The sequence below is a fragment of the Chroicocephalus ridibundus genome, chromosome 19, assembly GCF_963924245.1.
Source record: "Chroicocephalus ridibundus chromosome 19, bChrRid1.1, whole genome shotgun sequence".
NCBI classification, from domain to species: Eukaryota; Metazoa; Chordata; class Aves; order Charadriiformes; family Laridae; genus Chroicocephalus; species Chroicocephalus ridibundus.
In genome coordinates, this window is record NC_086302.1 from 2,283,791 (window position 1) to 2,309,999 (window position 26,209).

Sequence of the window (26,209 nt, forward strand, 5' to 3'; positions counted from 1 at the left end):
GCTCCTGCTCTAACGAGGCTCCCTAATTGCTGCATCTTAACCGAAGGATGCTGCAGCCTCTTACAAAAAGAAATGCCTCTCCCTTCCCAGGAGAGCTGCTATTAGGAGCGGGCAGAGCAGTGTGGGAGGGGGCTGCCTCCACTGCCCCAGCATCGAGCCGGCAACCGGCAGCAGGACGGACGGACGGGCAGACAGACAGGCCCCCAGCCCAGCTCTGCCTCCACGGGCTGAGCTACCATCTCCTGCTCGGGGAGGGAAGCTCTCAGCTGATCCAAATATTGCCGCTGTGGCGGGAAGAAGGAGTCAAAATAGCTGAGCAGCCCGTCACCACCAGCCTGGCGGGCTTTTGTGCTCCGCTGGGGGAGGAATTACACAAAGCTGGGCCCCGCCGCCGCACTGGCGAGGCAGCGCCGCAGCTCTCCCGCAGCCGCAGGGCAGCGGGATGGGACAGAGGATGGGGACATGCCCTGGCAGAGGATGGGGACATGCCATGGTGAAGGATGCTACATCCTGGGCAGCACCAGCTTGCCAAAGCCACACAGGTGCCTGTGTCCTGGTCAGGCACCCGCAGGCACCCTGGGGATGGGGAAGGCGTTGGGAGCGATGCTGTGGGTCTCAGCACAGGCAGCATGGACAAGGGTCCCCGTCCCATGTCCCGGCGGGGATGGCCACATGCAGAGGGCAGGAGAAGCCGCTGAGCCCACTCCTCTCCCCAGTCCAGGGTGGGCAGCACAGGCAGGGGGCTGCGCTGCGGGGCAGGGGAGATGGCCGGAGCACGGCTCGTGGCCGCGGCCGAGAGCCGGAGCTGCACCAGACTGATGGCAGCTCACGCTGCACAGCCCTCGGGAAGGAGGGGCCATGCGACACCAAAATGCAGACTCAAAACAGGGGGAAAAACCCAGCCCGGCTGAATTTTGTGCCATTTAACACCAGGGTAATTACCACCAGTGGGAACCTACCGCCCACACAATTATGTGCTAGGATAAACTGGAAGAGCGTAATTACCATTACAAATAACTCACTTCTTGCCTTTATTGCATCCAAAGCCTGGAGAAACTCCCACCAGCAATTCCCCCCTCTGCCACCTTCCCTCTGCCACCTGCTCCTGCCATGTCTCCCCCCACTGTGAGGGCCAGCACAGGGAGGAGAGGGGCCTGTAGCCCCCCAGCACTGTGGGCCGTGCCAAAACTCAGCCCCCTCACTTAATTTCCCACAGGGGCCCTTGGGTAGAGGCGGTTCTGCTTCCCGGCAAACCACCCTGGCACGGGGCGGAGCTGGGCTTTCCAAGATTTCCAGGTCAAACTCCAAGAGCCGGGGTTGATGGCCCTGCGCCCAGGGGGTCCTGGCTCCCCACCCTTCCCAAGCAGCCCCCGCCATGGGCAGCACGTGCCAGGGTCCCGTCGGTGGCACTTACCGCCCGGCGCTCAGGGGGATGCTGTCCTCATGGCCCCGGCCGGCGGCGGCTCCTCCGCGCTGGGTCTCCCAGGGGCAGCAGGCTCTGGGGGAGCGACATGAGGGGGATGAAGCCCAGGGAGGAAGAGCAAGGGTTGTTCCTCCCCAAAACCAGCCTGACCCTGCTCCCCGTGTATTTTTTTAGCAGCTCAGCCTTCCCTCCTCCCCTGAGGCCACCCCGTAGGCAGCGCTGCCTGCACCAGTAGCGATGGGGACGGCTCCGCACGGCCGCGGACACGTGTTTTGCCCAGCTTAGCCCCAAAAACCAGCCCCAGCCTCTTATGCAATTCCCTGCCAGCGGGCGACGGAGCCGGCCCAGCAGCCACCTTGCCATTGACTTTGATTTGCTCTGGATCCGGCCATATGCTCCACAAAGCCTCCTCCCGCCACCCCGGCTTTCCAGCGCGAGCAAAGGGATTTTTTTTCCCGGCCGCCAGCCCGGCAGAGGCACGAGCTCGGCCCGTTCTGCTTTGCAAATTAGCACGAGGTTTTGCCAGCGCGGGTCCTGCTGGGGATCTTTATGGCTGGGGATGAAAGCAGGAGAGAACAAACACGCAGCGTGAGCGCCTGGAACCACGCGCGAGCCGGAGCCTGGAAAAAAAAATAAAATAAAGTGGTCTTCCCACTTCGGAGCTGAGCAGATTTGATCTACAGCCGTCGGAAGAAAATAAATATGGAATACTGCCAGGTCGTTTACGCCGCGCTTTTAATCTATTTACTTTTTCCCAACTCGTTGTAAGCGAGAAGGATTGTGGAAAGCAAACATTTTATTTTATTACTAATTGCTCTGTTATTTTATTAGGCTGTATTAGTAAAATTTACTCAGCCTGTGGAAAAAAAAAAAAAAAAAGAGGGGCTTAGTAAGAGATCGCCTAATTTAGTGCATAATTCTGCGCCGAGTCATTATTTTCTTAAAAGTTGAATTAGCTGAAAGCAGCTCACTGCTGGTTCATTAGCTGTGTCAGGCAGGGAGGAGTGTTGTTAGGGAGAGGTTTGGCACCCTGGTAAGTAAGAGCTGGGAAGGGGGAGAGGAAGGGGAAAGGGAAGGGAAGGGGAAAGGGAAGGGAAGGGGAAAGGGAAGGGAAAAGGGAAGGGAAAAGGGAAGGGAAAAGGAAAAGGGAAAAGGGAAAAGGGAAAAGGGAAAGGGAAAGGGAAAGGGAAAGGGAAAGGGAAAGGGAAAGGGAAAGGGAAAGGGAAAGGGAAAGGGAAAGGGGAAGGGGAAGGGGAAGGGGAAGGGGAAGGGGAAGGGGAAGGGGAAGGGGAAGGGAAGGGAAGGGAAGGGAAGGGAAGGGAAGGGAAGGGAAGGGAAGGGAAGGGAAGGGAAGGGAAGGGAAGGGAAGGGAAGGGAAGGGAAGGGAAGGGAAGGGAAGGGAAGGAAAAAGGGAGAAAGGGAAGTGGAAGGGGAAAGGGAAAAGGGGAAAGGGGAAAAGGGAAGGGAAAGGGGTAAGGGGAAAAGGAAGAGGAAAGGAAAGCGAAAGGCGAAAAGGAAGAGGAAGGGAAAGGGAAAGGGGAAAAGAGGAAAGGGAAGGAAAAGGGGAAAGGGGGAAGGGGAAAGGAAAGGGAAAGGGGAAGAGGAAAGGGGAGGAAAAGGGAAAGGGGAAAAGTGAAAAGGAAAGGGAAGGGGGAAAGGAGAAAGGGGAAAAGGGAGTGAGCAGGATGCAAAGATGGCAGCAAAGGGGCTCAATGCAATGAGGAAACCGAATCTGCTAAGGAAAGGAAGGCGAGCGGGCAGCAGGCAGGCGCTGCCTGGAGAAGGTTGCGAGGGGCAGGAACCAACCGGCCACCGCTGTAAATAAGGGATGAGGTGAGATTTTTAAAAAGTCATGGAGGACAAGTACCAGCTGAAGAATTGCAAATGTGAGCGGGGCAAGAAGTGTTTACCAAGGCCCCCGAGAGGGGCTGGCAGCATCGTGCTGCCCAGCACTGCCGGCAGGCACCCTGACGGAGCTGGGCCACGGGTCCTGGCACCCCAATGGCGGGGCGCATCTCCCCTGGCTCAGCCCTGCCCCGGCATGTCCCTCCGCACCGACGGGCACTTCCCAGGCACCAAACCCATGGCGCCCCGGGGCTCCAACCCAGCGCTGCCGCCCCACTCCACGGGGAGGCTGAGGACGAGCCGTTCGACGGGAGGGGCAGGTTATTAAGCACATGATTAATTTTGGCACTGGCTGCCTGACAGCTCCTTCTCCAGGGCTGGGGAGAGCGAGCGCGAGAGGTGCTGCCTCTGCTGATGCAGCGGTTGGTGGGATGAAAAATCCTGCAATGCAGCACTGCTTCTTAATGAGCCATTTGTCTTTGAGTCTTCTTGACTCATTACCATGCCGGGAGAGGGATGGGAGTTGCCCCAGGTCCCCATCTGAGCAATTACTCCTGGAGCAGAGCGAGGAAATACGGCCACGACGCGCCCCAGCTGCCAGGGATCCCGGCACGGCCGCCAGCACTGGGACTCCCCGCCGCAACGCAGGTGACTCCGGCCGCCGCCACGGGGGGAGCGGGACCCCCCGCCCCACAGAGCACGCGCAGCCCAGCGCCGCCTGCCCGGACACCGTGGTCCCCAGAGACGATTCCCCCAGGGCAAGAGCCACGGTCCTCTGCCGGCACGTGTGAGGGAGCCAGAGCATCCCGGAGCTGGAGGGAGCCAGAGCATCCCAGCGCTGCTGGGGCAAAGCCAGGGAGCAGGGAGCCTGGCACTCCAGCCCTGCAAAGCCCAAACCCGGATCTTAGTGGAAGAACCACATCTCCAAAAGCCCTCTACAAGTGGGGAGCAGCCAGGGCTGGCAGCCAGAGCCTGCAAAGAAGTTGGCTGAGAAGGAAAGAGGTGGCACAGGGAAGGGGCCACGCCATCCCTGGGTGGGCGGGGGCAGAGGCAGGGCTGGCCGGGGTGACTGTCCCCAAGGCACAGGCACCTCCGTCCCGCTTGGCCCTGCAGCGATGCTCATCCTGCCTACGGAAGCCAGGATACGGGCACACAGGGAGACGACTGCCAGAGGTGGGACCCCTCGGCCAGAGCGGCAGGAGTGCAGCCAACTGAGTCTGGAGACCACCCCGGAGGGACCCCCAGGCCAGGCAGGGCCCCGAGGACCCCAGCCCGTACCAGGTGGCGCAGGGTTCACGGATGCTGTGCCGCACGGATGAGCACCCATCACTGGTTATGCCCACGGACAGCTTCCCTCCCACGGACGCGCTCAACATCTGCCCGCGCTGCCTGGGGCCAGCAGCAGGCGGCACAGCCCCCCGGTGCCCCTCCAGCGCTTGGTAGAACGGGGGGATGTGCAGGTGACTCCGGGGAGCCCAGCGGGACGGAGAGCTGACACGAGAGCAACGCACCCAACATTTACCTGCAGTAACAGGAAGGGATGAGCAGGGGCATCCCCCGGCGCCATGCTCGCCCGGGGGGCTCTGCCCATGTCCCCACCGGGCACCTTGCTCCAGTGCCCAGCACAGCCCCCGGCGGGCGGTGGGCTCCGGGCACCCCCAGGAATTAGACCTGCCCCCACCAGAGGACCCTTTCCAGGATTATGGGGGCCACGGCAGCCCCCCAGGCGTTGCCGGCTGTGCCAGGGTGCCGGGGAAACCCCGTTTCCCCACCTGCCCCCCTGGGCTGCGCCATGTCACCCTCCCCAGCCCCACGCTCCCGGCAGGATGGGCTGTGCTGCCTGGCCTTAAAAAGCCACTTATCTCCGGGGCCACGCGGTGTAATGACTTAAGCCAGGGATCACTCCAGAGCTGCTTTGGTGAGCTCGGGGCGGCACGGCAATAGCGCTGAGCACGGCGGCAGCGATGATCTCTGGGCACCCCTGCCCATCCCCGCCAAGCGCCCGGGCATGCTGGCATTTCCATCCCCGGCTCCACTCCTGCCAGGCGCTGCCAGGGCTTGCACCTCCCACCCGCATTTCTCCACACCCCACTTTCCCCGGCACACAGCACCCTCTGCTCCGACCTCAAAGAACACCCACCCCAACCAGTTCCCTTTGAGCCACCGTCCCGTCCCGCGGCTCTTCCCGCAGTGGGGCCGCAGGGGCCGGGGTTTCCAGCAAGCAGGACCTGGGAATGGCAAGGAAGCAGAGCCCTTGGTCCCTGCGCCAGCAGGGATGCTCCAGGGCACCATGCCCCATTCCCAGGCTGGATTCCCCCCACCGGGGTCCCTTGGGGCCAGGGCTGGGACAGACACAGGGAGCCCGGGGCACGCTGCAGCCCAGCTCACCAGCAGAGAACCCAAACTGCCGCTTTAATGGATGGGCTTAATTTGCAAAGCTGATGAAAACCTAAATATTTAAATACATAATTCTGCACAATGCTCTTAGCGTGGGCCCGGCGCAGGGGCAGAGTGAGGGGGGGGACACGGCTGGTGAGCCAGGGGCACGGCGGGGATGGGGCACACTCTGGTGGGACCACGTCGGTGTCCCAGGCACTGGCATCCCCCTCACGCACAGCCTGGGGACAAGGCGCACCCTGGCCCAGCAGCAGGCAGCGCAGGCAGGGCGGGTGCCGGGGGGTGCTCTGCTGCGGGCACTGGGGTCCCGCTCCACCACCAGCCTCCGAAGCATCCCACTAGGAGATGTGGGGAAAGGGGAGCATGGCCCGAGCCAGGGAGCTGCAAAGGGTGGCGGGATGGGCCCCTGCGAAGATTACACCACCGATATTCCTGCTACAAGAGCTTAGAGATAAAAGAGATTTACAGGATTTACCAGCAATACAAATTGAATATTTAATTTTAGCTGCAGGGGAGGAGCGGGGCTTGGCCCCGGGGCACATGGAGGTGTGCGGGCAGTGGGCCCCAGGGATGCCTGCCTCCTGGGCAGGCGTTTCCAGCTCTCAGGGGAAAAGAGCTGGAAACCAAGACACCATGCCAGGGCTGTCACTGGGGGCCAGGGGGGACAGGCAGCCCCACACCGGTGGGACTGAGCACTCTCTGCCCAACCTGCCTCTAATCCCACCAGCCGCTCGCCAACTGCGCGGCACAGCCTCTGCTGCCATGTGGGAGCTCCCGTGGGATCTTCCCGGATGAACCACGTGCCTGGTCCCAGCGCCAGGGATGCTCCGGGGGGAGCTCAGGAGGGGCCCTGGCCCCCACGTGCTGCCCATGGGCCAGCCCAGAGCCAGTGCTTGGCTGCTGCCTGCTTCACCATGCCCCCCGCCCCAACAAGGATGTTCCCAACAACGCTGTCCCTGGATGAGGTTGGCCCTGGATGAGGCTGTTCACCAGCCAGGGCATGGACTGTGCCAGGGAACAGGGCTTGGGGCAGCGGGAAGGGATGACAGAGCTGAGCACCCTCTGGCATGGGGTGGAGAAACCCCGAAGGGGACCTGGCCATCCCCTGCGAGGCCAGAGAAGGGGCAGGGGCCAGGCAGCAAGAGCCCCCTGCCAGCCTGGGGCTGCCAGCTGGCCCCGAGCCCCAGCACGGGGGTCCCCAGGGTGCCACCGAGCCGGGTGCCCATCATGCCTCACCGCGTCATGGCCGGGCGTGCAGCGCTGGCGCGGGTGCTGCCATGGGGCGGGCTGGGGGAGGACGGCGGAAGATGAATGAGGGAGTCGGGAGGCTAATGGCATTGTCTGGAAAGTAGGTCGTGCGCTGAGCAAAAAGATATTTATATCAAAGCTCGTTCCCCTGCAGAAGCTCCCGAGCCGGGCGCAGGCAGCACCACGAGCCCATGGCCACGGCCCCCCATGTCCCCACAGGACCCCTTGCCTGGCCCCACACCCAGCTCTGCCATGCTGGGTACCTGCATCCTGCCAGCCCCAGGGCTGTCCTGCTTGTGGGGTGGCAATGCCGGTGGCAAAGGTCTCTCGATGGAGCGGGAGCCGTGGCAGCTCTGCCTTTTGCTGACCTGGCGGCAGGCACCGGGCGACAAATGGCGGCGGGTTATTTTTATTTTAATTTAACCTTTGCCAAGGTGCAATATTCCCGTGGACACTTCCCAGATGGGCACAGCCACCCTGTGCCAGGACGGTCACAGCGGGTCCTGCCCAGCCCCGTGGTCCCTCTCCCCACGCCCAACCCTGGCACCGGCCCCTGCCCTGCTCCTCACAGCCTGCATCACCCCTGTCCTGAGCTTCAGCCAGGCCTCAGCCTTTTTGCAATCCTCAGCCACTTCCTTTCCAGCTCGGGGGAGACCCGAGGTGCCCCAGGTCCCCTCCTGCACACCTCCGACCTTCCCAGAAAAGCCAAGAAATCATCCCAGTGAGCCCAGATGGAGCTGGTGTCTGCCAAGAGGTTTGGCCCCCGCCGGCGATGCTGCCCCAAAGGCTGCAGACATGACCCAGCCAGCAGCTGCACTGCCATCCAGCCCCGCTCTCCTGTCCCCATCCCGCACCCGGGCAGCCTTGGATCCGGCACAGGAGCAGCTTCATTTCCCGTAATAGCTGTGTCGGCTGAATTTACAGCCTCGCTCCGAGTTTTTAATAATAATGGCCTCACTCTTAAGTAGGGCTTTTCATCTGCCTCAGAGCCCTTTCCGGAGGACGTCCGTGGCATTATCACCATTTTTCCCTTGTTCCACCACACCAGGCAGGAAAGTGAGACGGAGAAGGGACGCTGAGCCGGGGTGTGCAGGGTACGACCCCACAGGAAACCTGGCCACGAAAAGCCCCGGGGAGGCTGGAACGCCCTGGCCCAGCGGGAGGCAGCCACCACACTCGTGCCAGCCACGCTGCAGTGATTTACACCGGCGGCGAGCCCGGGCCCCACCGTGCTGATAAATCCACTTCAGGCAGCAATAAACCAGCATCACCGCATCGGTAATCCGCAGCGCTCCCACCGCGGTGAAAAATGGAGGGGCAAGGTGCTACCGCCGCCGCTCACAGGCATGTGACGATAAGTCCCGGTCCTGCGTCAGCAGGCGTGTGGGGAGGTCTCCGGAGTGGAAGTCCCCCCCGACCCCGGCGGAGCCGCAGCTGGAGGGGTGGGTGCCACCGGGCACCCACGGGAAATGCCAGCAAGAGAGACCCAGGCACAGGGCACCAGCCTGGGGACAGCCCCAGCACATGGGAACCACGGCAGCCACATGGGAGCAGGGACATCCCCAAACCGCCCCCAGCGCGTCCCCCCGCAATGCCCACCCACCCCGGGCAGAGCCGACGTCTCCCCGCCGCGTGCCGCAGCAGGGCTCTATCCGCAGATTTATTTCCCTGTAAAAGCACTTTGATCTGAAGTTATTTTTTGTTTACTAGCAACAAGGTATTGTAAATACATCTTTGCTGATAATTATAGAGTCTGGGCGCACACCTTAATCCCCATAAAATATCAGATGCTACAGTTTGCCTGATTTAATGAGATTGGAGGCTGATAAGCCGCTGAGGTAAGCTGTAAACTTGGGGGGGAGGAGGGAAATGATTGCAAATGTGCTAAAACGCCTTCGTCCTCCTCCTCCTGCCGCTGCCACGTGCCCAGCCCAGGCGCGTGTGCCCAGCCCCACAGCCCCCTGCCCAGCTCCTGGGGTGGGCGCGGGCTGCGCCGCAGCAGCTTCACGCAGGGATGGGCATTTAGGGCAAATGGAGGTTTTTTTATACCATTTACCTCATTAAAACTCCAAGAGCTGAGAGCAGCACCGAGGCCTCACCGAGCCGCCCGGGGGGCTGCAGCCGGGGGCTCTGCCTCGGCACGTTCTGCAGCCCGTGGTCCCCATGCCGGGGAGGGCAGGCAGCATGGCACCACGGCCCCGGTGCCGGGCTGAGCAGAGGTGCCAGGCTGGGGTGCAGGAAGGTACCTGGGCACACGTGGATGCTCCCGTGACAGCAGCATGCACGGCCGCGTGCCAGCGGAGGTGCGAGGACAGGGTCCCGAGGGGGCACTGCTGCGCTGCCCGGGGAGGTGTGGACACTTGCATCCCACACTGTGCAGGGATGTGTGCGTCTCCATGCGTGTCTCCATGCGTGTCTCCATGCGTGTGCAGCCCTGCCTGGTACCACCAGCCACACCAAGGACGAGCTGGGGGGTGTCCGTGCCAGAGGGGGCTTGGCCGGCAGGGAGCTGCAAAGCCAACACCACCCGCTTGCATGTGCATGGCCATGACCTCGCCATCTCCCTCCCCAGACACCGGGGTCTGCAGGTCCCGGGTGTCTCCGGGGCGAGGGTCCCCTTCCCGCAGCGGTCGGGGGGGGGGGCCCTGCCTGGGAAGCAGGAGGCTCCTCCCGGTAACGAGCAGCACCGTTTCCACAGCAACCTTAAAGGCCTACAGCTGCCACCTCGCTAACGAACCTGCGCTGGTGGCGTTCCCAGGGGATGCTGAGCCTCGTCCCCCTGCCCATCACCCTGCCTCGGACCACAGCACCCTCTCCCCCCCTACCAGCCCCCAACCTGTCTCCCCCAGCTAGTGCTTTGGCTCATGCACAGGCCCCCGCCCCCCCCTTGCACCGAGGCCCCCAAAAGACGCAGACACCTTGCACCAAGTGGGGCGGGCACCCCCGAACTGTCCCTGCTGCCACCTGGACAGGCGCGAGGAGCCAGCGGTGACCTACAAATGTCAGGCTGACAGGTTAATTAATTTCCCTCTTCCTCAGGCTGTTATCAGATGGAATAAGACATCACCTGAGACTGTTAATTGGGCTAATTATTCCAGTTTCAGATTTTAAATAATTAGTTACTGTTGTCTCCAGCCTTACTTCCACAGTTTTCTAAAAAGGTCAGGTGGTTCCCAGCTCCTGAAACCCGTGAGACAGGGCAGAGGGACTGTGGCGGAGCCCCAGGCGCACTGAGCCCCCCACACCAGCTGGGGACACTGGGGACAGTGTAGTCCCCACCAGTACCACAGTGGGAACCCGCCTCGTGCTCACAGTGGAGCTGGCAGGAGAGGGACATCCTCTGCCTTGAGGCAACGGAAGGAAACCAGGAGAGACAGAAGGGGAGATGAAAGTAGAGCATGAATGATGGGGGGCTGGGAGGAGCCCTCCCTAGCTCCCTCCTCCCTCCCTCCACCAAAACAGAGATGCCTGCATCAGGCTGAGCTCCCCCTGCCAGCCCGAGCCACAGCAACCCCCCCCAGCAGCACCCAGGTGCCCCCAGGTACCTAATTCCTCCTTGTTCGAGGGTAGACTCCCCAAGGAAAAAATCTCAGCCTGGCATTTTCAGCAAACATGACTGCCCCGCGGGGTTTCCCGGCTGTTCGGCACGGAGATGCACACCATTCTCATGGGACACTGGGCAGGAGTGCAAGCACACGGGCAGCAATGGCCTACAAAGGGTCATGGGGGCCAAAGCGATACCTGGTGTCCATGGGCTCCCCGCAGGAACCACCCCATCCAGGACATTGGCAGAAAGGTGGGTGCCTGCCCAGGTGGCACATGCAGGGCAGAGGGACAAGGTGAGCCAGCTTAGCCCCCTGCCTCATCCTCTCAAGGAACACCATGCTTTCCCACAGCCTCATCCCCTGCTATTAATAGCCTTCACTAGCCTCCTCGGGAGCCATTTGCATATTTGATTGCAACTCCAAGGCGGGGCAGGGCCCTTCAATCAGCCGCTCCCGCAGCCTCATTTGCATGGTTTGACATTTTGTGCTGGGAGCACTGGCACCGTGGTTGGGAACACGGTTCCAAGGGCAGAGGTGGCTACAGTGTCCCCAGCCAGCAGTGCTGCCCCGGGGACACCACATCGGTCACCCCGCGCCCAGTTGGGTGCACCAAGCAGAGCCGGCAGCACCTCTCCAGCCTGCCCCAAACCTGGCAGGGCGTGATGGAGCCTTGGTGGCCTGTGTCCCCAGGCGGCCTGCTCTGCCCTGCCCCACTCGCCAGCCCAAGTCGTGGCGCCCGGTCCCCGTCCGACCTGCACAGCGGGACAATCAGCGGTGCCCGGAGGCGGCAGGCCATGCCCAGCCCGGCAGCCAGGGCGTGGGGTGGCAGCCACGGCCACGGATCGGCCTCCCGTCCCGCCAGCCCTGTCTGGAGCTGCCGCACATCAAAGGCCGGGGCGGGCCGGGACGTCCCCAGGGACGTCCCCAGGGGGACCCCGAGCCCCCGCGCGCCCCTCGCAGCCCGGGGGGACCGAGGGGCCGGGACACGCTGCCCTTGTCCCGTCCGGACACGCGGCGCGGGGGGATCAGCACCGCGGACAGCGCCCGCCCGCCGCCACCAGCGCCACCAAGGCCAGCGCCACGCCACCGCCGCGGCCACCGCCATGGCCACTATGGCCACCGCTGCCACTGTGACTACTACTGCCACTGTGGCCACCACTGACACCAGCACCACCACTGACACGAGCGCCACCGCGCCGCCCGGCAGCCCCCGCTGCAGACAGCCGCCCCACAGCCCCAGGCCAGGGACGCGCCAGGTGGCGGCAGGAGGAGCCGGGCGGCTCCTGTGCCCCGGGCAGACACGGCCGTGGGCTGTGTCCTGGGATGCCCTCGCTTCCCCCTGGCTCTTGGCATCGCTTGGCAGGAAAAAACAACCTGAGGTGAAGCGTGAGACCGAGCCTGAAGATGGTGGGGATCAGGTGTGGGCTCTGCTACTTCTCTCCCTCCTGCCTCAGTTTCCCCTCCAAGAAAACACACCGGAGAACACAGGCTCTCCTCATGGAGAGGAAAGGCGGTGGGGGAAAACCACGGAGAGGTATGGAGGGACCCAACTGCCACTGTGACTGTGCCAAGGAGCGAACCAAAGACAAGCAGGGCTCGAAGCACAGATGTCGGCACCGGCTGTGCCGCTCGCCAGCAGCGGGGCCGTCTGGCAGGCAGGCAGGCAGATCCAGGGCTCCCCAGCTCCATCCATAGGCCAACACACTGACACGACAGAGGGGATCATGTCCCTTGCACACATGGAGGTGCAGCCCTGACCCACTCCCCACACTGCTGGGACACGCTCGGTGCAGCTGCCTTAGGACTCTGCTCCCTGCTCTGCAGCGGGGTAGGAAAAGCCCTCCAGGACACAACGAGCAGGCAAATGAACACCCACCTCACAGGGTCTCAGGCAAGGCTGGCACATCCCCTCACTTCTGAGCGTACAGCAAAGCCTCCCCTGTGCACAGCCCCCTCCCAGCCGGCCACGGCCCCCCATGCTGCACGGCTCGGGGACAGGCAGCACAGCGTGGCCCCGTGCGGAGCTGGGCCAGGAGCAATGGCGTCCCCACCTCCCTCATCCTGAGACCACCGTGTCCCTAGGGCTCAGCGCACCGTGCCCCCAGGGGCGAGCTCAGCTCAGGCACAGCCCACCCTGCGACTCAGCACGCACAGCCCCAGCGCACGCTGCCCCAGTGCCTGCAGCCTCCGGCCCCAGTAGATGCAGCCCCCGGCCCAGCACAGGGCTGCAGGGAAAGGGAGGAGAGACCGCTGGGCTGGGAGCTCCCCATCCCGGCCGGGAGAGCTTCAAGGCTGTGCCGAGGCTTGTCTGGGCGAGGGCTGGCCGGAAGCCATACGCTGCACACCGAGACGAGGAGGTGGCTGCCAGGGAGGAGGACTCGGCCAGGAAAGGGTTAGGAGCAGCTCCGCGGGGGTGTGGGCTGCCTGGGGTCTCCCACTCTGCCCGGGATGGAGGGGACTCAGCTGCCCCCATCAGTGCATCCGCTGCACTGGCACCGCTGGGCACAAAGCGGGGCTCTCCCGGGAGAGGGGGTCTGCAAGGCATGGACCCCCCGCCCCGGTACAGAGCCAGCCCCGCTCCCCTCCCGCCCGGCAGCCCCTTCCCCGGCCCCCGCCGCCCCACTCACCCTGCCACTGCCACTAAGCCATGAAGTTGGCCGCCCGGGCTCGGGAGGACGGAAGCGGCGCGGCGGCTGGATTCGCTCTCTTCCTGCCAAATCCCTGCGGGCTGCCCATGCCGCGGCCAGGCCGCGCAGCGAGCGTCCCTGGGGTCACGGCCACCCGCGGCAGCGGCCACGCTCTCGGTGCCCGGGCCAACACCGGCACCTTCCAGCCGGCGAGAGAGGCGGTGGCGGAGCCGGCGCCCCCGCGCGCTCGGGACACACCCCCGCGCGCTCCCGCCACCCCCGTGCGCAGCCACGCACCCACGGGAAGGGACTGCCCACGCCAGCAGCGCCCGCATGCCCACGCACCGCACCGCACGCACCGCCGCATCGCCACGCGGACGGACAGACACGCAGCCCCGCGCGGACGGACGGAGACGCGGCCACACACGCACGGACGGACACACACAGCCACGCACAACCAGACCGACACACGGCCCTGCAAGCCCGGACAGACACACGGCCACACACACACAGACGGACGCATGGCCCTGCGCACCCAACGGCCAATCCGCACTGTTGCATCCCCGTGCACCTGGATGGCCCCGCGCACCCGGCTGCTCCCGCACCGCTGCAGCGCTGTGCACCCCGCACCCCCACCGCTCCCACCCCACAGCCTCCCCACGCCCCCCCCGCCCACCCACCCACCCACTCCTCAGCACCCTGCAGGCACCTGCGCGCAGCCCTTGCCCCCACCAGCCCCCCACACGCCCACCCCCCACCCTGCGTGGGGCCATCCCCTCTCCCCCTACCCAGAGCGGGCCTGGCTCAGCCCGGAGCAGACGCGTGTCATGACATGAAATGCCGAGACCATTTCTCAGCTTGGCCACACTGACAGTACCAACCCAGGGTGCACCAACCGCCATGGGGTCTCACCCTGACCCACTGGCTGGGGACGCCGACCTGGCCGAGCTGCACCATCATGGCAGGAACAGCCACATCCAAGACATGCAGCGTATCCCCAGTAACAACCAGTTCACCATCCCCAAACCGAGGGGTCTGACGCCCCCAGTCCCGCCACAGCCCCTCCAGCCCCTTGGGGAGACGGGCACTGCCCCGGGTCAAGACCACAGCGCTGGGGCTGGGACACCAGCAGGTCCCCTGCCAGGCATCGCGTTGGGATTCAGTACCTTCAGCTTTCGCAGTCCTCTCGCTCCGAAGCGGCACCCCCACACGCCCACAGACAGGCTGTTCTGCTCCGCTCTGCCCACCAAAAACTTCAGCTAATTCCCAGCCCAAACGGCTCCCGGCCCTGCCGGGGAAGAGGGCCAGGCAAGCAGCGAGGCTCCTACCACCGCCTGCCGCCCAACGCTGACGGTTTAAGGCCAAACAGACCCTTGGTGAAACACCGAGCGCTGGCAACCACGCCACAAACATCTGCTCTTCCAACGGCATCGTGATTCACAGGCTATTAATTGGGGCTTGGCAGCGCTGGGAAGTGTTTGCATCCCCTGGCTTCGCTCAGAGCCACAACTCGCTGCCGATGAGGTCCGGGTGCCGGGGAAGGAGCCAAACCCAGCAATGCATCGGCCGCAGCGGAGCTGTGCCAGGACGGGCACAGGGGGCACAGTGCCCAGCTCCCGCACCAGCCGCCCGGCCCCGCAGGAGCAGCACAGAATGAGCCCCGGGAAAACAGCAGCAGCAGCGGCCATGACGCTGTGTGCTGGCGGGGAGCAGTCGGCATCACCGGCACAGCACCGCCGCGCCACACGGCAGCCCCAGCTCCTGCCGGTCCCGGCATTGTCTGGTCCCGGCCGCGCGTGGCAGGTCTGTGGGTGCTGGTGATGCTCTTGCAAGTGCCCAGCTCCGCACAGCGCTGTGTTTTTGTAGGGTCTCCCGGCTCCCTCCGCGTGTGGCCACTCGCTCCCCGAGGCACCGGCATCGCCCATCGCCACGGCGTCGAGGTGAAGCGCAGAGCAGCACCCTGCTCGGGCAGCACCAGACAAAGGCTGTGAGAAGCCTCCTCCAACGACAGCCAAGAGAAATCTGAATTCAGGAGCTGATTAGAAAGCATGTCATGGCTCCTTCCTGCTTCAGCATTTGGTGAGGAGTGAGCTGGGGAGGGGGACGTGGAAAATCTAATTAGGATTGAGGGCAGGTTGTAGAGGCGCTGACACGGAGCTGCGGGAGCACAGCTGCTGGAGGGAGGGGGACACCGGGCGCCCACAGCACCCCCGGCCCCGCGGAAACGGGGAAAGTACAAATTAATTCTCCTTAATCTGATGGGCACTTGCTCTGCTGCCACGTGCTGCCAGCGCGGCTGGCAGAGAGCAGCCCGGCCTGCCCACGGCTTGGCTCGCTTGCCCGTGGTGGCTGTGTCCCCTCTGTCCCCCCGAGGCCGATGCTGCGTAGCCCCAGCGCGCTGGGCAGAGCAGGGGGGGCAGAAGGGGCTCGATCCTGCCCGGCAGAGGGGAGGTAAGCATGGGGTGCAGGCGCTGGGAGTCCAGCCCCCTCCTTCATCCCCGGGTGGCCCCCCCCTGGGCTGTTGCTCGCTGCCATTGAGACGGCCACAATCCCAGGCCACAGAGCACTTCAGCAGCACAGGCTTCACCCCCAGCTCTTGGGGACAGCAGAGCCCCGAGGCCACACTGAAGGGCACTACACCGGGTCGGTGGCACTGGGGCTCCAAGGCTCCCCGTCCCCTTGCCTTCCACTGGCACCTGCCATGCCCCGTGCCACCTGTACCACGGGGACGTCCTCCCCACTGTGAGGAAGGCAGGCAGCCACCTCCATCCACCCCCCATCACCAGGATGTCCCCCCAAGACACATCCAACGCGCGCACCCCTGGCCACCAGCCCTCCCCGCGAGTCCCCCGGCTGCCGGCACGTCTCGCCTGCTATTCTTAGCTCTCCGGCGCTGCGCTCTCCCGGCAATGGCACCGTATATTACTATTATTGCTGGCTGCCAACGTCTTGAAGCAGGCAGCCAGGATCGTGGTGGGGCTTCCACACCCCTGGTGACCTGTCATTCGGTCCCTGCCAGGCCCCGGTCTTCAACAGGCTATTTCAGGAAATCCAATTTGATGGGCAGAAGGAGCACAAGCCACACGTTCAGCTCCGGAGCCGGATCCAGGCTCCTCATGTCGCCACTCAGATCCAGATCTTCGCTTCACCCGTGATGGCAATAAGGGCCAAGAGTCACCTTTGGCTCCAGATCCAAATTTCTGCCTGGGTGGGATCCAGGGTTTCGGATCAGCTTGTCGGAGAGACACAAGCATCTGCAAAACCTGGATCTGGAGCCCCAGCCCCAGCAGCAGCAGCATCACCTGGGTACAAGACCCCGGCGTGGGGCCGGATCCTGCCCTCGTGGGGAGGCAGGTCCATGGGGACCTACCACCAGCCTCCTGCCTCCTGCACGGCCGCGTGTCCCTCAGGCCCCGGCACGGCTCTGCCCTGTACTCACGATGGGGAGGCTGAAGGAAAGGCCCCCCCAGGGACCCCCAGCCTGGGCTCCCCACCGCTCTCTGCTCCCTCCCCGCACCCTGCCCAGGCTGCCAGCGGCCAGGCCCGGCAGAAGGGCTGGGTGCTGCTCCTCCAGCCCACACGGCACAAGCCCTCGCACTCAGGAGGGAGATTTGGGCACTGAGGGCTCGGCACCAACTTGCCCAGGCTGGATGGGGACGCCATGGTTGTGTCACCCCGCTTCCCACAGCAGGGATGCCCAGAGCCAGTCCTGGTGCCCGGGCTCGGTGGGGTAACAATGCCCAAGGCAGCCCCAAACATGGCTCCCACCCCCATTACCCTGCTCTCACCACCCCCACAGCCAGGAGGGGCCCCTCCAGCTCAGACGCTCCATGGTCACTTTGATGGCTATTTTTTCCCTCGTGGCCCTACTGGCGCTTGAATAAATGCTTTGAAAAGGCTGATGTGTCTCCTTCCAGCCTCCCGAGCATGGCCATGCCCGTCTCCCAGTGCCCGGCCCCCGGCTCCTTCTCCCAGCAGACGGGGTCCTCGAGGGGTGGGAACCACGGACGAGTGCGGGAGGACACTGGGAGCACAGAGACGAGGAGCCGAGATAGACGGGAAATGACATCCATTTTCTAAGGGAGAGTCTGCACTGCTGGCCGGATCCTGCCCCGATTTACATCAAGGGAGGCCTTCTGCTCCCAGCCTGGACTCCTGCGGGGGCAACCGGTACCCAACGGCCCTGCTCTGTCCCTTCCTGCCCACTCGGGGCTTTGTGCCTGGCCCCGGGAGCTGGCAGGGACCCGCTGCGGGCAGCACTGCCCTGCACCCCAGAAGGGTGGTGACGTGCAGGGCTGGATGTCACGGGATGGAGAGAGACAAGCGGTCCCAGCGCCAACTTGCTCTGCAGGTTTGGCACGGGCTGGAGGGACCAGACAGGCTCCTCCAACAAAACCCAACCGTCCGGGAGAAGGAAGGCAATAAGACGAGAGAGACACCCCGACCGGGGCCCCCGGAGAGCTCTCCTTGCCTGCCAGGCTGGGTTGCACCACGGAGCCTGGATCCGCGGTGAGAGTCACCGCTCGGCTCGCGCTCTGTGCCAGCTCCCAGCACCCGCCGGCAGCCCTGGACCCACACCGGCCTGGCCGGGACATGGCTCCTGCACCCAGCACCAACCCTTACCTGCCGCACAGCGTGGCGAGAGGGGAGACCACCGGGCTGGGGAGGGGTCCTGGGCCTGCCCAACCCTGGCCCGAGCCCTTCGCAGCAGGAGGGAGCCAGGATGGCTGGTGTCGCCTTCCGGGGCTGAGAGCCCCCTCCCCAACGCACCAGGAGACGGGGGATGCCCGCGCCCCTTCTCCCGCACCCGCCGGGGGATCCCGAGCGGCGCTGGCTGAGCCGAGCACCGCGGTGCCGGTGAGATGCCCCCAGCCATTTTGCCATCTCCCCCCGCTCCCCCCCAGCACCCGCTCGGCGGCGATGGATGGGTCCCCGGGCCACGCGTCCCGTCCCCGGGGGGTCTGTCCCACACCGCCCCGACGCCCCGTCGGGGATAGCCCCCCCACCCCCCCCCACCGCGGCTCCCCCCGGGACCGAGGCCCCCGCCCGCCCGGCGATGCCCCGGGGCCACCGGTCTGCGCGGGCAGTACCGGGACAACGGCCCCCCGCGTCCGCATCCCGCCGCCCCCGCCGCTCTTACCCCGCTCCCGCCGCCTACATCCTCCGGCCGCTGCCGGGCGGTTCCCCGACGGCCCGGCCCGGTTGGTACCGGCGCTGCTCGGCGGGGCTGGGTCGGTCCCGGCTGGGTCGGTGCCGGCGCGGCCCGGGCCGGCGCCCCGCGCGTGGGAGCGCGGCGGGCGGCAGCATGCGAGTGGCGGCGGCCCCGCAGTGCAGCGCGGATGGGCGCGGAGCGGCGCGGATGGAGCGGGGCCGCCGCGGCGGCGCAGGCAAGACACGGCGGTGGATTTTCCCCGGGAGTCAGAGCGGGCGGCGGCGGCGGCGGCGGCGGCGCAAGATGGCTCCGATGCGGCTCTGCCGCCGCCTCCCGGCGCCCCGGGACCCCCGGCCCGCAGCGGGGGGAGCCGCGGGGGCCGGGCGTGGGGCCGGGGAGCTGCCCACCGTGGGGCACGCAGCGTGGGCTCTGCCCCACCGGGACAAGCGGTACCCACCCCTGGGTGTCCTCCTGGGGCAGCCCGAGGTGACAGGGACACCCCGGGACCCGTCACCCACCCCTGCGTGTGGTCATGCCACCCACCCGGGAGGTGCCAGGGTACCGGGACAGCCCCGGGATGGATGCAGCCCCCAGGGGCCCAGCTTCTCCCCCGGCAAAGCAGGGGCCACCAGCTCCCGCCCGCCCACCGAGCCCCTCGCACCTCACCGTGTAATTTGCTAATAATAATAATTACGGCACGCGCAGGTTAGAAGTGCGGCGGCACAATAACCTGGTTAATGCCAAGCTGCGTGTGGCACCTGCCAGGCTCTGTGCCCCGCTGGCCCCGAAGCCACCCGCCATACCGCGTGGGAGCCCCTGCCCAACATGCGGGGGGACACAGCCCACATGGGGGGACACAGGCACCTGGAGCGGGTTTTGAAGCAGCCGTGCCCCGGCGTTTTGTGTCCACGTCCCAGCGCTGCGCTCCTTAGCCAGGACAACTGTCCCCAGCGGTCACACCATCAGTCACCCATCAGGACGGCTGGGGCTGGAGGACACGAGTGTTTCCCCAGGGTGGCACAGGGCAGGGGGACAGCAGGATGCTGCGGGGACAGCGAGGCCGGATCTGGGCCCTGCTGCGGCTCTGCAGAGCCGCCCCCATCTCGGGGTGCTCCGCTCAGCAGCCCCATGGCCCCCACCCCTGCCGCCCCCCACTGAACAGTCCCTTCTCCTGGACACTCCGCCAGGCCAGAGCCGGAGCTGGGGCTGCCCCACCCCTGGCATGCAGAGAGCTCCCGAAAAGTCCTGCTGGCCCCCAGGGGGGGTGAGCCCCCATCCCCATCCCTCGCCCAGCCCCGCGGTGCCCTCATTGCTATCAGCATGGCTGCTGCATGCGGGGAGCGGAGCTCTGCCCACCTCCCTCAGCAGTTACATAAAGGGATTAAAATTTAATATGAACTTCAAAAGGGGAACAAGCGGGTGGTCGAGGACGGCTGGGCCAGGGCTGGGTGCGGAGCAGGGGCACCCTTGGCCATGCCCTGTGGCACACAGAGACCAGCTCCGTCCGGCCCAGCCCATGGGCACGGCTGCACAGAACCAGAGCAAAGCGCCTGGGCACCGCGGGCACCCCAGCGTCCTGCAAGCCCACCCCACGTTAGCTGTGCCGGGGTCTCCCTGAGTCAGGAAGGTGCACTATTCCCATGGCACATGGAGACCCCGGCACCCTGGACCTGCCCTTGCCCCACTGTGTGTCGCCTGCCCACCAGGCACAGCATCTCCTGACCGTCCCGGTGCCCGGCTGCCACCCTGCCAGTGCCATGCTGGTGGTCCCCGGGCTGCCCATCTCCTCCTCCTCCATCCGCTTCCTTCCCAGGCACCAGTGGGTTGGAGCATGCCAGAGAGCAGCCCTGTGCTGGGGGGGTGAGACCCCCAGGTGGGGGGCAGCTGATGCACCCTGTCCCCCCTGTCCCCTGTCACTGTCCCCCCCTGCCCCTGACTGCCCCAGAGCTGCTCAGCACCCGCTGCTCCCATCCGTGCAGCGCCGGGAAGTGGGGCTGCGGTGGCAGCAGGAACCAGCCAGGGCTGGGAAAACACCATCTTCCACCCACGCAGCCGCCCACGGCCCTGCGCTGGCTCCGCCGCCCCCGCCGCGCAGCGGGGCTCGCCGGGAAGGTGGGCGGCAGGCGTGGGGCTGGGGGCTGCGCTGCGCCCACCATGGCCACCCACCCGCGGGCAGGGCACGGGGCAGGGGGGAGCAGGGCCCAGCAGCCCCTGGTGCAGGAGCCGCCCTGGCGCAGGCTGGGGCTGCAGGAGCAGGGCTGAGCCATGGCCAGGGCTGCGGGGCCGGGGCTGGGGGGGCCGGGGGCTTCCCCACATTCAGCCCTGCCCCATGGCGCAGGAGCGGCTGGCGCTGCTCGGTGTGCAGCGCAGGCGGCCGCCAGCAAAGAGACTGAGGAAGGGGAAGCCTTTGGCTCATTAATGTTTAATCCTGTCTGAGAGCAGGGGGGATTTGGGCATGCTGCGGGACAGGACCGGCCACGGGACCCCAAAGAGCTCCCCCAGGGCGGCCACAGGTGTCTTTGATCATGCATGTCTCCTGATGGAGACCCCTGGGAGGGGACAGGGCCCTCCCTGGGCATCCCTCCCCATCCTGTCCCACCACGGCTCAGCGCCCCCCCCGCGCAGCAGCGCTGCCTCCCCTCGCCAGGCGGACCACCCTCCCAGCGCCTGCGAACGCAGAGGGCAGGATCCATGTGTGAACGGAAACCGTGGGCTCGAGAGCGCGTGGGGATGCACAGAATGATGAAGGCTGGGAGGCGGAGGGGGGTGCACAAAGCCAGAGCTCCCCCCACGCTGCTCTCCATCTCTATCCTGGCGCCAGGGACCCCATCCCACCAGGACCGTGGCACCGGGGCAGCTGGGGGGCAGGACTCCCGTGCCCAGCCCGCTATGAGGAGGTGAAGGAGGACGCACGGACGCTGGGCACGGGCCCGGCAGGGGCCGGGGGGGAGAGTGGGAGGCACCGGCCGATCTTGCGCAGGGTCCGTGCCAGGTCGGCGCGGAAGCGTCGGATGGAGAAGCAGTAGACGAGGGGGTCGAGGCAGCTGTTGAGGCTGAGCAGGGCCACGCTCAGCGTGTGCAGCACGTCCAGGACGGCAGGGGGGCCGCAGGGCGGCACGGAGGGCCGGCTGCCCACCCAGGGGGCCAGCGTGAGGTGGTAGGGGGCCACGCAGACCACGAAGACCAGCAGCATCCCCAGCACCATGGCACGTGCCTGCTGCCGGTGGGAGCCTGGCGAGGCGGCGGCGGGCACCGAGAGCACCCAGGCGATGGAGGCGTAGGTGCCCAGCACCACCAGGAAGGCGGCGGCAAAGAAGCCCACCATGGCGTAGGCGTATGCCCGCTGCCGGCCATGCTGCTCGAAGCAGGCGGTGGCCCCGGCACGGGTGGGGAAGGTCTGTCGGGTGGCCAGGGTGGGCACGGCGCAGCCCAGTCCCAGTAGCCAAGCCAGGGCACAGGCCAGCGCGGCCCCCCGGTGCCCCGTCAGCGGCAGCTCCCGCCGCGCCGCCCGCACCGCGCAGTACCGGTTGAAGCTGATGAGCGCCATGAAGGTGATGGCGCTGTAGGTCGCCAGGTAGTAGGCGGCCCCGGCCAAGCGGCAAGCGGCCTCCGAGAGCAGCCAGTCCCCCCCAGCCAGGTAGTAGGGGATCCAGAGGGGCAGGGTGAGGTTGAAGAGGATGTCAGCCAGCGTGAGGTTGATGAGGTAGATGCGGATGGCCTTCCTCACCTTGCCGCTCTGCAGGAAGACCAGCAAGGCCACCAGGTTGCCTGGCAGCCCCACGCACAGCACCAGGCAGTAGACGGCGGGCACCAGCACGAACTGCACCGGGTCGCTGGGCACGCACTCGCCGGGGTGTCCCGTCGGCAGCGGCCCTGGCGCCGAGCCGTTCATCCCAGGCTCCTGTGAAGATGGGTGGACAGTCAGTGGCACGGCCCCAAACACAGCCTTCGAGGGAAGGGACATTGACCCAGACAGGACCTCTCCGGCTGGCGCCTGCGGTAGCTGCTGGGCACCGGAGGCGGAGACCCCATGGAGATGCCGTCATCAGGGGCTCAGCCTTCAACGGCTCCTCTCAGGAGACGGGGGGCTGTGGGACCCCCTCCCAGCCCAGCCCCAGCCACATCCCCCTACACCACATGGGAGCCCAGGGGCCACCAGCAGCCACCCGGCCAGGGCTCTCCGGGGAGTGGCAGGCGCAGCTGCGCGGCAGCCAAAGGGCAGAGCTGCGGCCGGCGGCACCCGGAGGTGCTGCACCGGCTCCAGCCGGCAGCTGCGGGGCTTAACACCTCCCACGCCACCGCGTGCCTGTGGGGGCCACCCGGCCCCCAGCCCACTCCCAGCACCCCAAATCCCCCCCCCGCAGTGCACCCTTGGGAAGTCACCCACCGGCTCAGCATGCACCAGAGTGGAGAGACCCCGGCGTGGGGTGGGGGTACGAGCATGGGGCCGGCAGCCCCCCTGTGCCCCCCAGCCCTGCGCGAGGCAGGTTTGCCGCCCCGCTGGTTGCTGGTCCTGGCCGTGGAAAACCACGTTGTGATGAACAGCTGTATCCCAGGGCTGCAGCTATTTCACCTCCCGTCAGCACCTGCCCACACCTCGCCAACGGCACTGAGTCACCCAGCGGGTGTTTTCCAGCACGGCAGGGCCGGATTCGGCACATGCAGCACCCAGTGCCGGGCTGAGGCACAGAGGGATGAGCTGCCGAGCCTGGGGGGGACTCAGGGCTCATCCCAGTGCGCTTCGGTTGTCCTGCAGAGTCAGCGCAGACCCCCAGGGAGCCCTCGGCTCCCTCAATGGTCCCCCTTTCCTCTTCCTTCCCCCACCCCTGTTTGCAGGGGGGATGCTCCATCTCACCCATGCTGAGCCGGTTACTTACCCCACCGGGTCGGGCTGGACCAGCTGCGTCCCCTCCGGCTGCTCCTCGCGCTCTGATCCAGCCAGGCTGGGGAAGGCTTTAAGTGCTGGGGGTAGGCAGGGGCTGCCTGATCCCCCCCTGCCATCCCAAGCCCCCGTGGAGGTTAGTGCCTGCCGGAGGGCAGCTGGAGCAGGGAGAGCACCTGCGTGTGTATGTAATGGGGGATTCCCTGCTGGAGCCAAGCTAAGACCCCCTGCGCCGGCTGACGGGGCTGGGGGCATGTGGGGGTGGCCGGACAGACCGGTACCAGCACGGCTTGCCCCGCTGTGTGCCCCCAGCCCCGTCTAGGACCATTTCCCAGGGCCTTTTTCCCCACCCACGCCAGGATGAAAGCGGCGGAGGGTCAAGTTTCTGCACCCAGCAGCTGGGGGAAAAGGGGAATGCCCTGAAAGGGATCAAAGCTGGAATCTGCCTCCCCCTGGCCCTTAGTGCTTTTGTTGGCTTCAAAGCTGGATTTAGGGGGAGCAGCACGCTGGGCCCCCCCACGCTCTGTGAGCATGCCACTCGCTGCTTTGCACGGTCCTGCAATTTGTGGATATTCCTCTGGGACATCAAGGGTGCCAACCCACAGTGGTTCAGGTCCCGCTCGGGGTACGGGGGTGTTGTACCCTCTCTGCTCATCCCAAGACAGCCAGTGTCCCCCCACAGCCATCCCGGCCACCTTGCTGGTGCTGCACTGTGTTCAAACCTTGGGGTTCATCCATGGGGTTGGCTGTGCTCATCCAGGGTGAGGGAGGGGTCCCTGTGGTGTAGGGCCCCACTGGAGCAAGACCCCCAAAAGTACATGCCTGCCCATGCACAGGGTTTGGGGGGGTCGCACTGCTGCTGTCCCCCCCCGGGATGTGCAGCAAGTGGCCTGGCACATTGCTGGGTGTCTCCAGGCGGCCGGGGGGGTCCTGGCCCTGTGCGGGCTCTCCCTGACGGCTGTCTGCCTCCACGCCAGCTGCCAGCAGCTCCCGCCTGTCCCCAGTCCTTGTCCCCATGCGCTGCTCTGGGGGACCAGGGCCTCCAGACCCAGGACAACCCCTCAGCCCCCACAGCTCAGCGTGGGGGGAAGCAGAAATAAACAGGGGAGGCAAAACATGAAAAACAAGAGGCTTTATTCCAAAATATGAAAGCCCCCAGAAAAGCAGAGCCAACCCCAGCCCGGTGTGGCTGAACACCGTGAAGGGATGGCCACCTTTGTGCGAGTTTAGCAACGAAGCTGCTGGAGCGGTGGCAGTGCCACGGCGGTGCCACGGCCACCGTCCCACAGCACCAGCCCGGGTCCCGCAGTGTGGGGACAACCAGCACCGGGGTCCCCAGCAGCGGTAGGAGAGGACACACCGTGCACCAGCGGCAAGTTACCTAGCAGGACGTGATGCCGTTCACGAAAATATCATAGGGCATCGCTTCCCGCTGGCCGAGCCGTCCATCCTTCCTGCCTCCAGTCACTCGAACTTGGGCTTGGGGGGGTCCGCGTGCCCGCGGATGTTGAGCAGCAGGAGGAGGCCGAGGCAGAGGGTGGCGGGGGCACACATGGCCAGGGGCTCCCGCAGCACCAGCAGCGTGTAGATGGCACCTGGGCGAGGAGCAGAGTGTGCAGATGGGGGTCCCTGCCCGAGGGTCCCCCGAGACCCCGCACAGGGTGGTGGGCACCCGCTCGCTCTCACCAATCATGATGACGCTGAGGATGAAGTTGCTGATCTCCTGCAGGAGTTGGGGCCCGAAGGCCAGCAGCAGCCCGGCCACCACCTCCACCCAGCCCACCACCTCCAGGTACCGGCCCGGCTCTGGTGCGAACCCGAACTCCTTCAGGGGAAAGACCTCGGCGAACCGCACAAACTCCGACTTCTGGGAAGGGTGGGAGGAGAGCGGAGCTGCCCTGAGCCTGGGGCTGGGGGGCACAGCCCCTCCGGCAAGGGCTGCTCCACTCAGTCCCGCACCCCGGAAAGGCTCTGCCCTGCATCCCGGGGGGCTCAGGCTTGCTCACCCCGAAGGGCTCAGCCCTGCACCCCGGCACCCCGACAGGCTCAGCCTCTCCCCCACAAAGGCTCTGCCCTGCACCCCAAAGTGCCCAGCCCTGCACCCCAACCTGCTCACCTCCCCCACTAAGGGCTCAGCCCTGCACCCCAGCACCCCGATGGGCTCAGCCCTGCACCCCAAATTGCTCACCCCAGTTCCCCAACCTGCCCGTCCCCTCTCTCAAGGGCTCATCCCTGCCCCCCAGAGTGCTCATCCCCCCCCCGCCCCAGGGCCCACCCCGGCACCGCGGGGTCTCGGTCCCGCACCCCCCGAACCAGCCCAGCCCCGGCCGCTCGCCCCTCCCCGCCCGGCCGCCCCCTCGGCCGCCCCCGCGCTCACCATGTGCCGGTGCAGGTCGGCCGAGAGCTGCTCCGAGAGCTTCACGGCGCCCGTCAGCAGGAAGAAGAGCCCGAGCAGGACGCGGAGGGCGGTGAACGCCGCCGCCATGGCGGGGACGGGCGGGGACGGGGGCGGGCGGCGCGGGGCGGGGCGGCCCTGCACGGATCGGGCCCCGTGCCCGGCCCCTGGCCCCGGCCCCCCCCGGAGGCTGGAACAGAGAGGGACATGCGGAGGCAGGCAGGGGCAGGGATCCCCCTCCAGCCGCGGGGTGCTGCCGGGGCAGGGAGTGCTCAGATCTGCAGCTTCACACCCCCCCCTGCGGCTGTCACACACACACACACACCCCCCCCCCGCGGCCGGCACCATCCTCCTGCCAAACTAGAGCTGGGTGAAAAACAAAAAAAGGGGGGAAACTCCCCCAAACCCCGCAGCTGGGGCTTCGTGGGCGCCATAAGCGGGTCGAGCTCGGTGCCAGCAAAGGGTCGGTGGCTCTGGGTGGCCGCGGCACGGGCAGGGGGGCCGGGAGCTCCGCGGGGTCGGGGACCGAGCCGGTGACGGGGCAGCAGCAGCGGGGGTTTGTTGTGGCTCCAGGGAGGCCCGGCCGGGCGCCGCCCGGTCCCGCGTCACCGCCTGCGCCAGCACCGCGCGGCACGCACCGGGAACGGCGGCCCCGGAGGGGCGAGAGCCAGCGCCCAGCGGAGCCACCGGGCACT

The 26,209-nt window shown here is 66.1% G+C and overlaps 3 protein-coding genes across 7 annotated transcripts in view; all 3 read right to left on the reverse strand.

The window, feature by feature from the left end:
• The window catches only part of DLGAP3 (DLG associated protein 3), a 28,296-nt gene extending 9,719 nt beyond the window's left edge, over positions 1 to 18,577 (reverse strand). For 2 of the 5 annotated variants that reach the window (XM_063356028.1, XM_063356024.1), the window contains exons 1-2: positions 18,226 to 18,577; positions 1,415 to 1,498 (exon numbers count right to left, since the gene is read on the reverse strand). The gene's annotated coding sequence lies outside the window, so the exon portion shown is untranslated. Of the gene's footprint in view, positions 1 to 1,414; positions 1,499 to 1,778; positions 2,448 to 13,085; positions 13,607 to 18,225 lie in introns of those variants that run through there. The other 3 variants (XM_063356027.1, XM_063356025.1, XM_063356026.1) reach the window with 3 other exon arrangements.
• A 2,361-nt stretch (positions 18,578 to 20,938) lies between these two features.
• LOC134525275 (platelet-activating factor receptor-like) lies at positions 20,939 to 22,133 on the reverse strand. Its single transcript, XM_063356004.1, has one exon. The coding sequence runs from the start codon at positions 22,127 to 22,129 to the stop codon at positions 21,125 to 21,127; it is 1,005 nt and encodes a 334-aa protein (XP_063212074.1). The 5' UTR covers positions 22,130 to 22,133; the 3' UTR covers positions 20,939 to 21,124.
• A 2,103-nt stretch (positions 22,134 to 24,236) lies between these two features.
• Positions 24,237 to 25,790, reverse strand: TMEM35B (transmembrane protein 35B). The gene is made up of 3 exons (XM_063355882.1): positions 25,497 to 25,790; positions 24,806 to 24,986; positions 24,237 to 24,714 (listed from the first exon to the last, which is right to left on the reverse strand). Exons 1-3 carry the CDS (start codon positions 25,602 to 25,604, stop codon positions 24,584 to 24,586), a joined length of 420 nt encoding a protein of 139 aa, XP_063211952.1. The 5' UTR covers positions 25,605 to 25,790; the 3' UTR covers positions 24,237 to 24,583.
• Between the last annotated feature and the right edge of the window lie 419 nt (positions 25,791 to 26,209).

Bases quoted from the DNA above. Each gene is read 5' to 3' on its own strand.
- TMEM35B (XM_063355882.1), bottom strand. From the start codon at position 25,604: ATGGCGGCGGCGTTCACCGCCCTCCGCGTCCTGCTCGGGCTCTTCTTC. The intron at 24,987-25,496 runs GTGAGCGCGGGG...CACCCTTCCCAG, and splicing joins CCGACCTGCACCGGCACATG to AAGTCGGAGTTTGTGCGGTT. The intron at 24,715-24,805 runs GTGAGAGCGAGC...CTCCTCGCCCAG, and splicing joins CCTCAGCGTCATCATGATTG to GTGCCATCTACACGCTGCTG.
- LOC134525275 (XM_063356004.1), bottom strand. From the start codon at position 22,129: ATGAACGGCTCGGCGCCAGGGCCGCTGCCGACGGGACACCCCGGCGAG.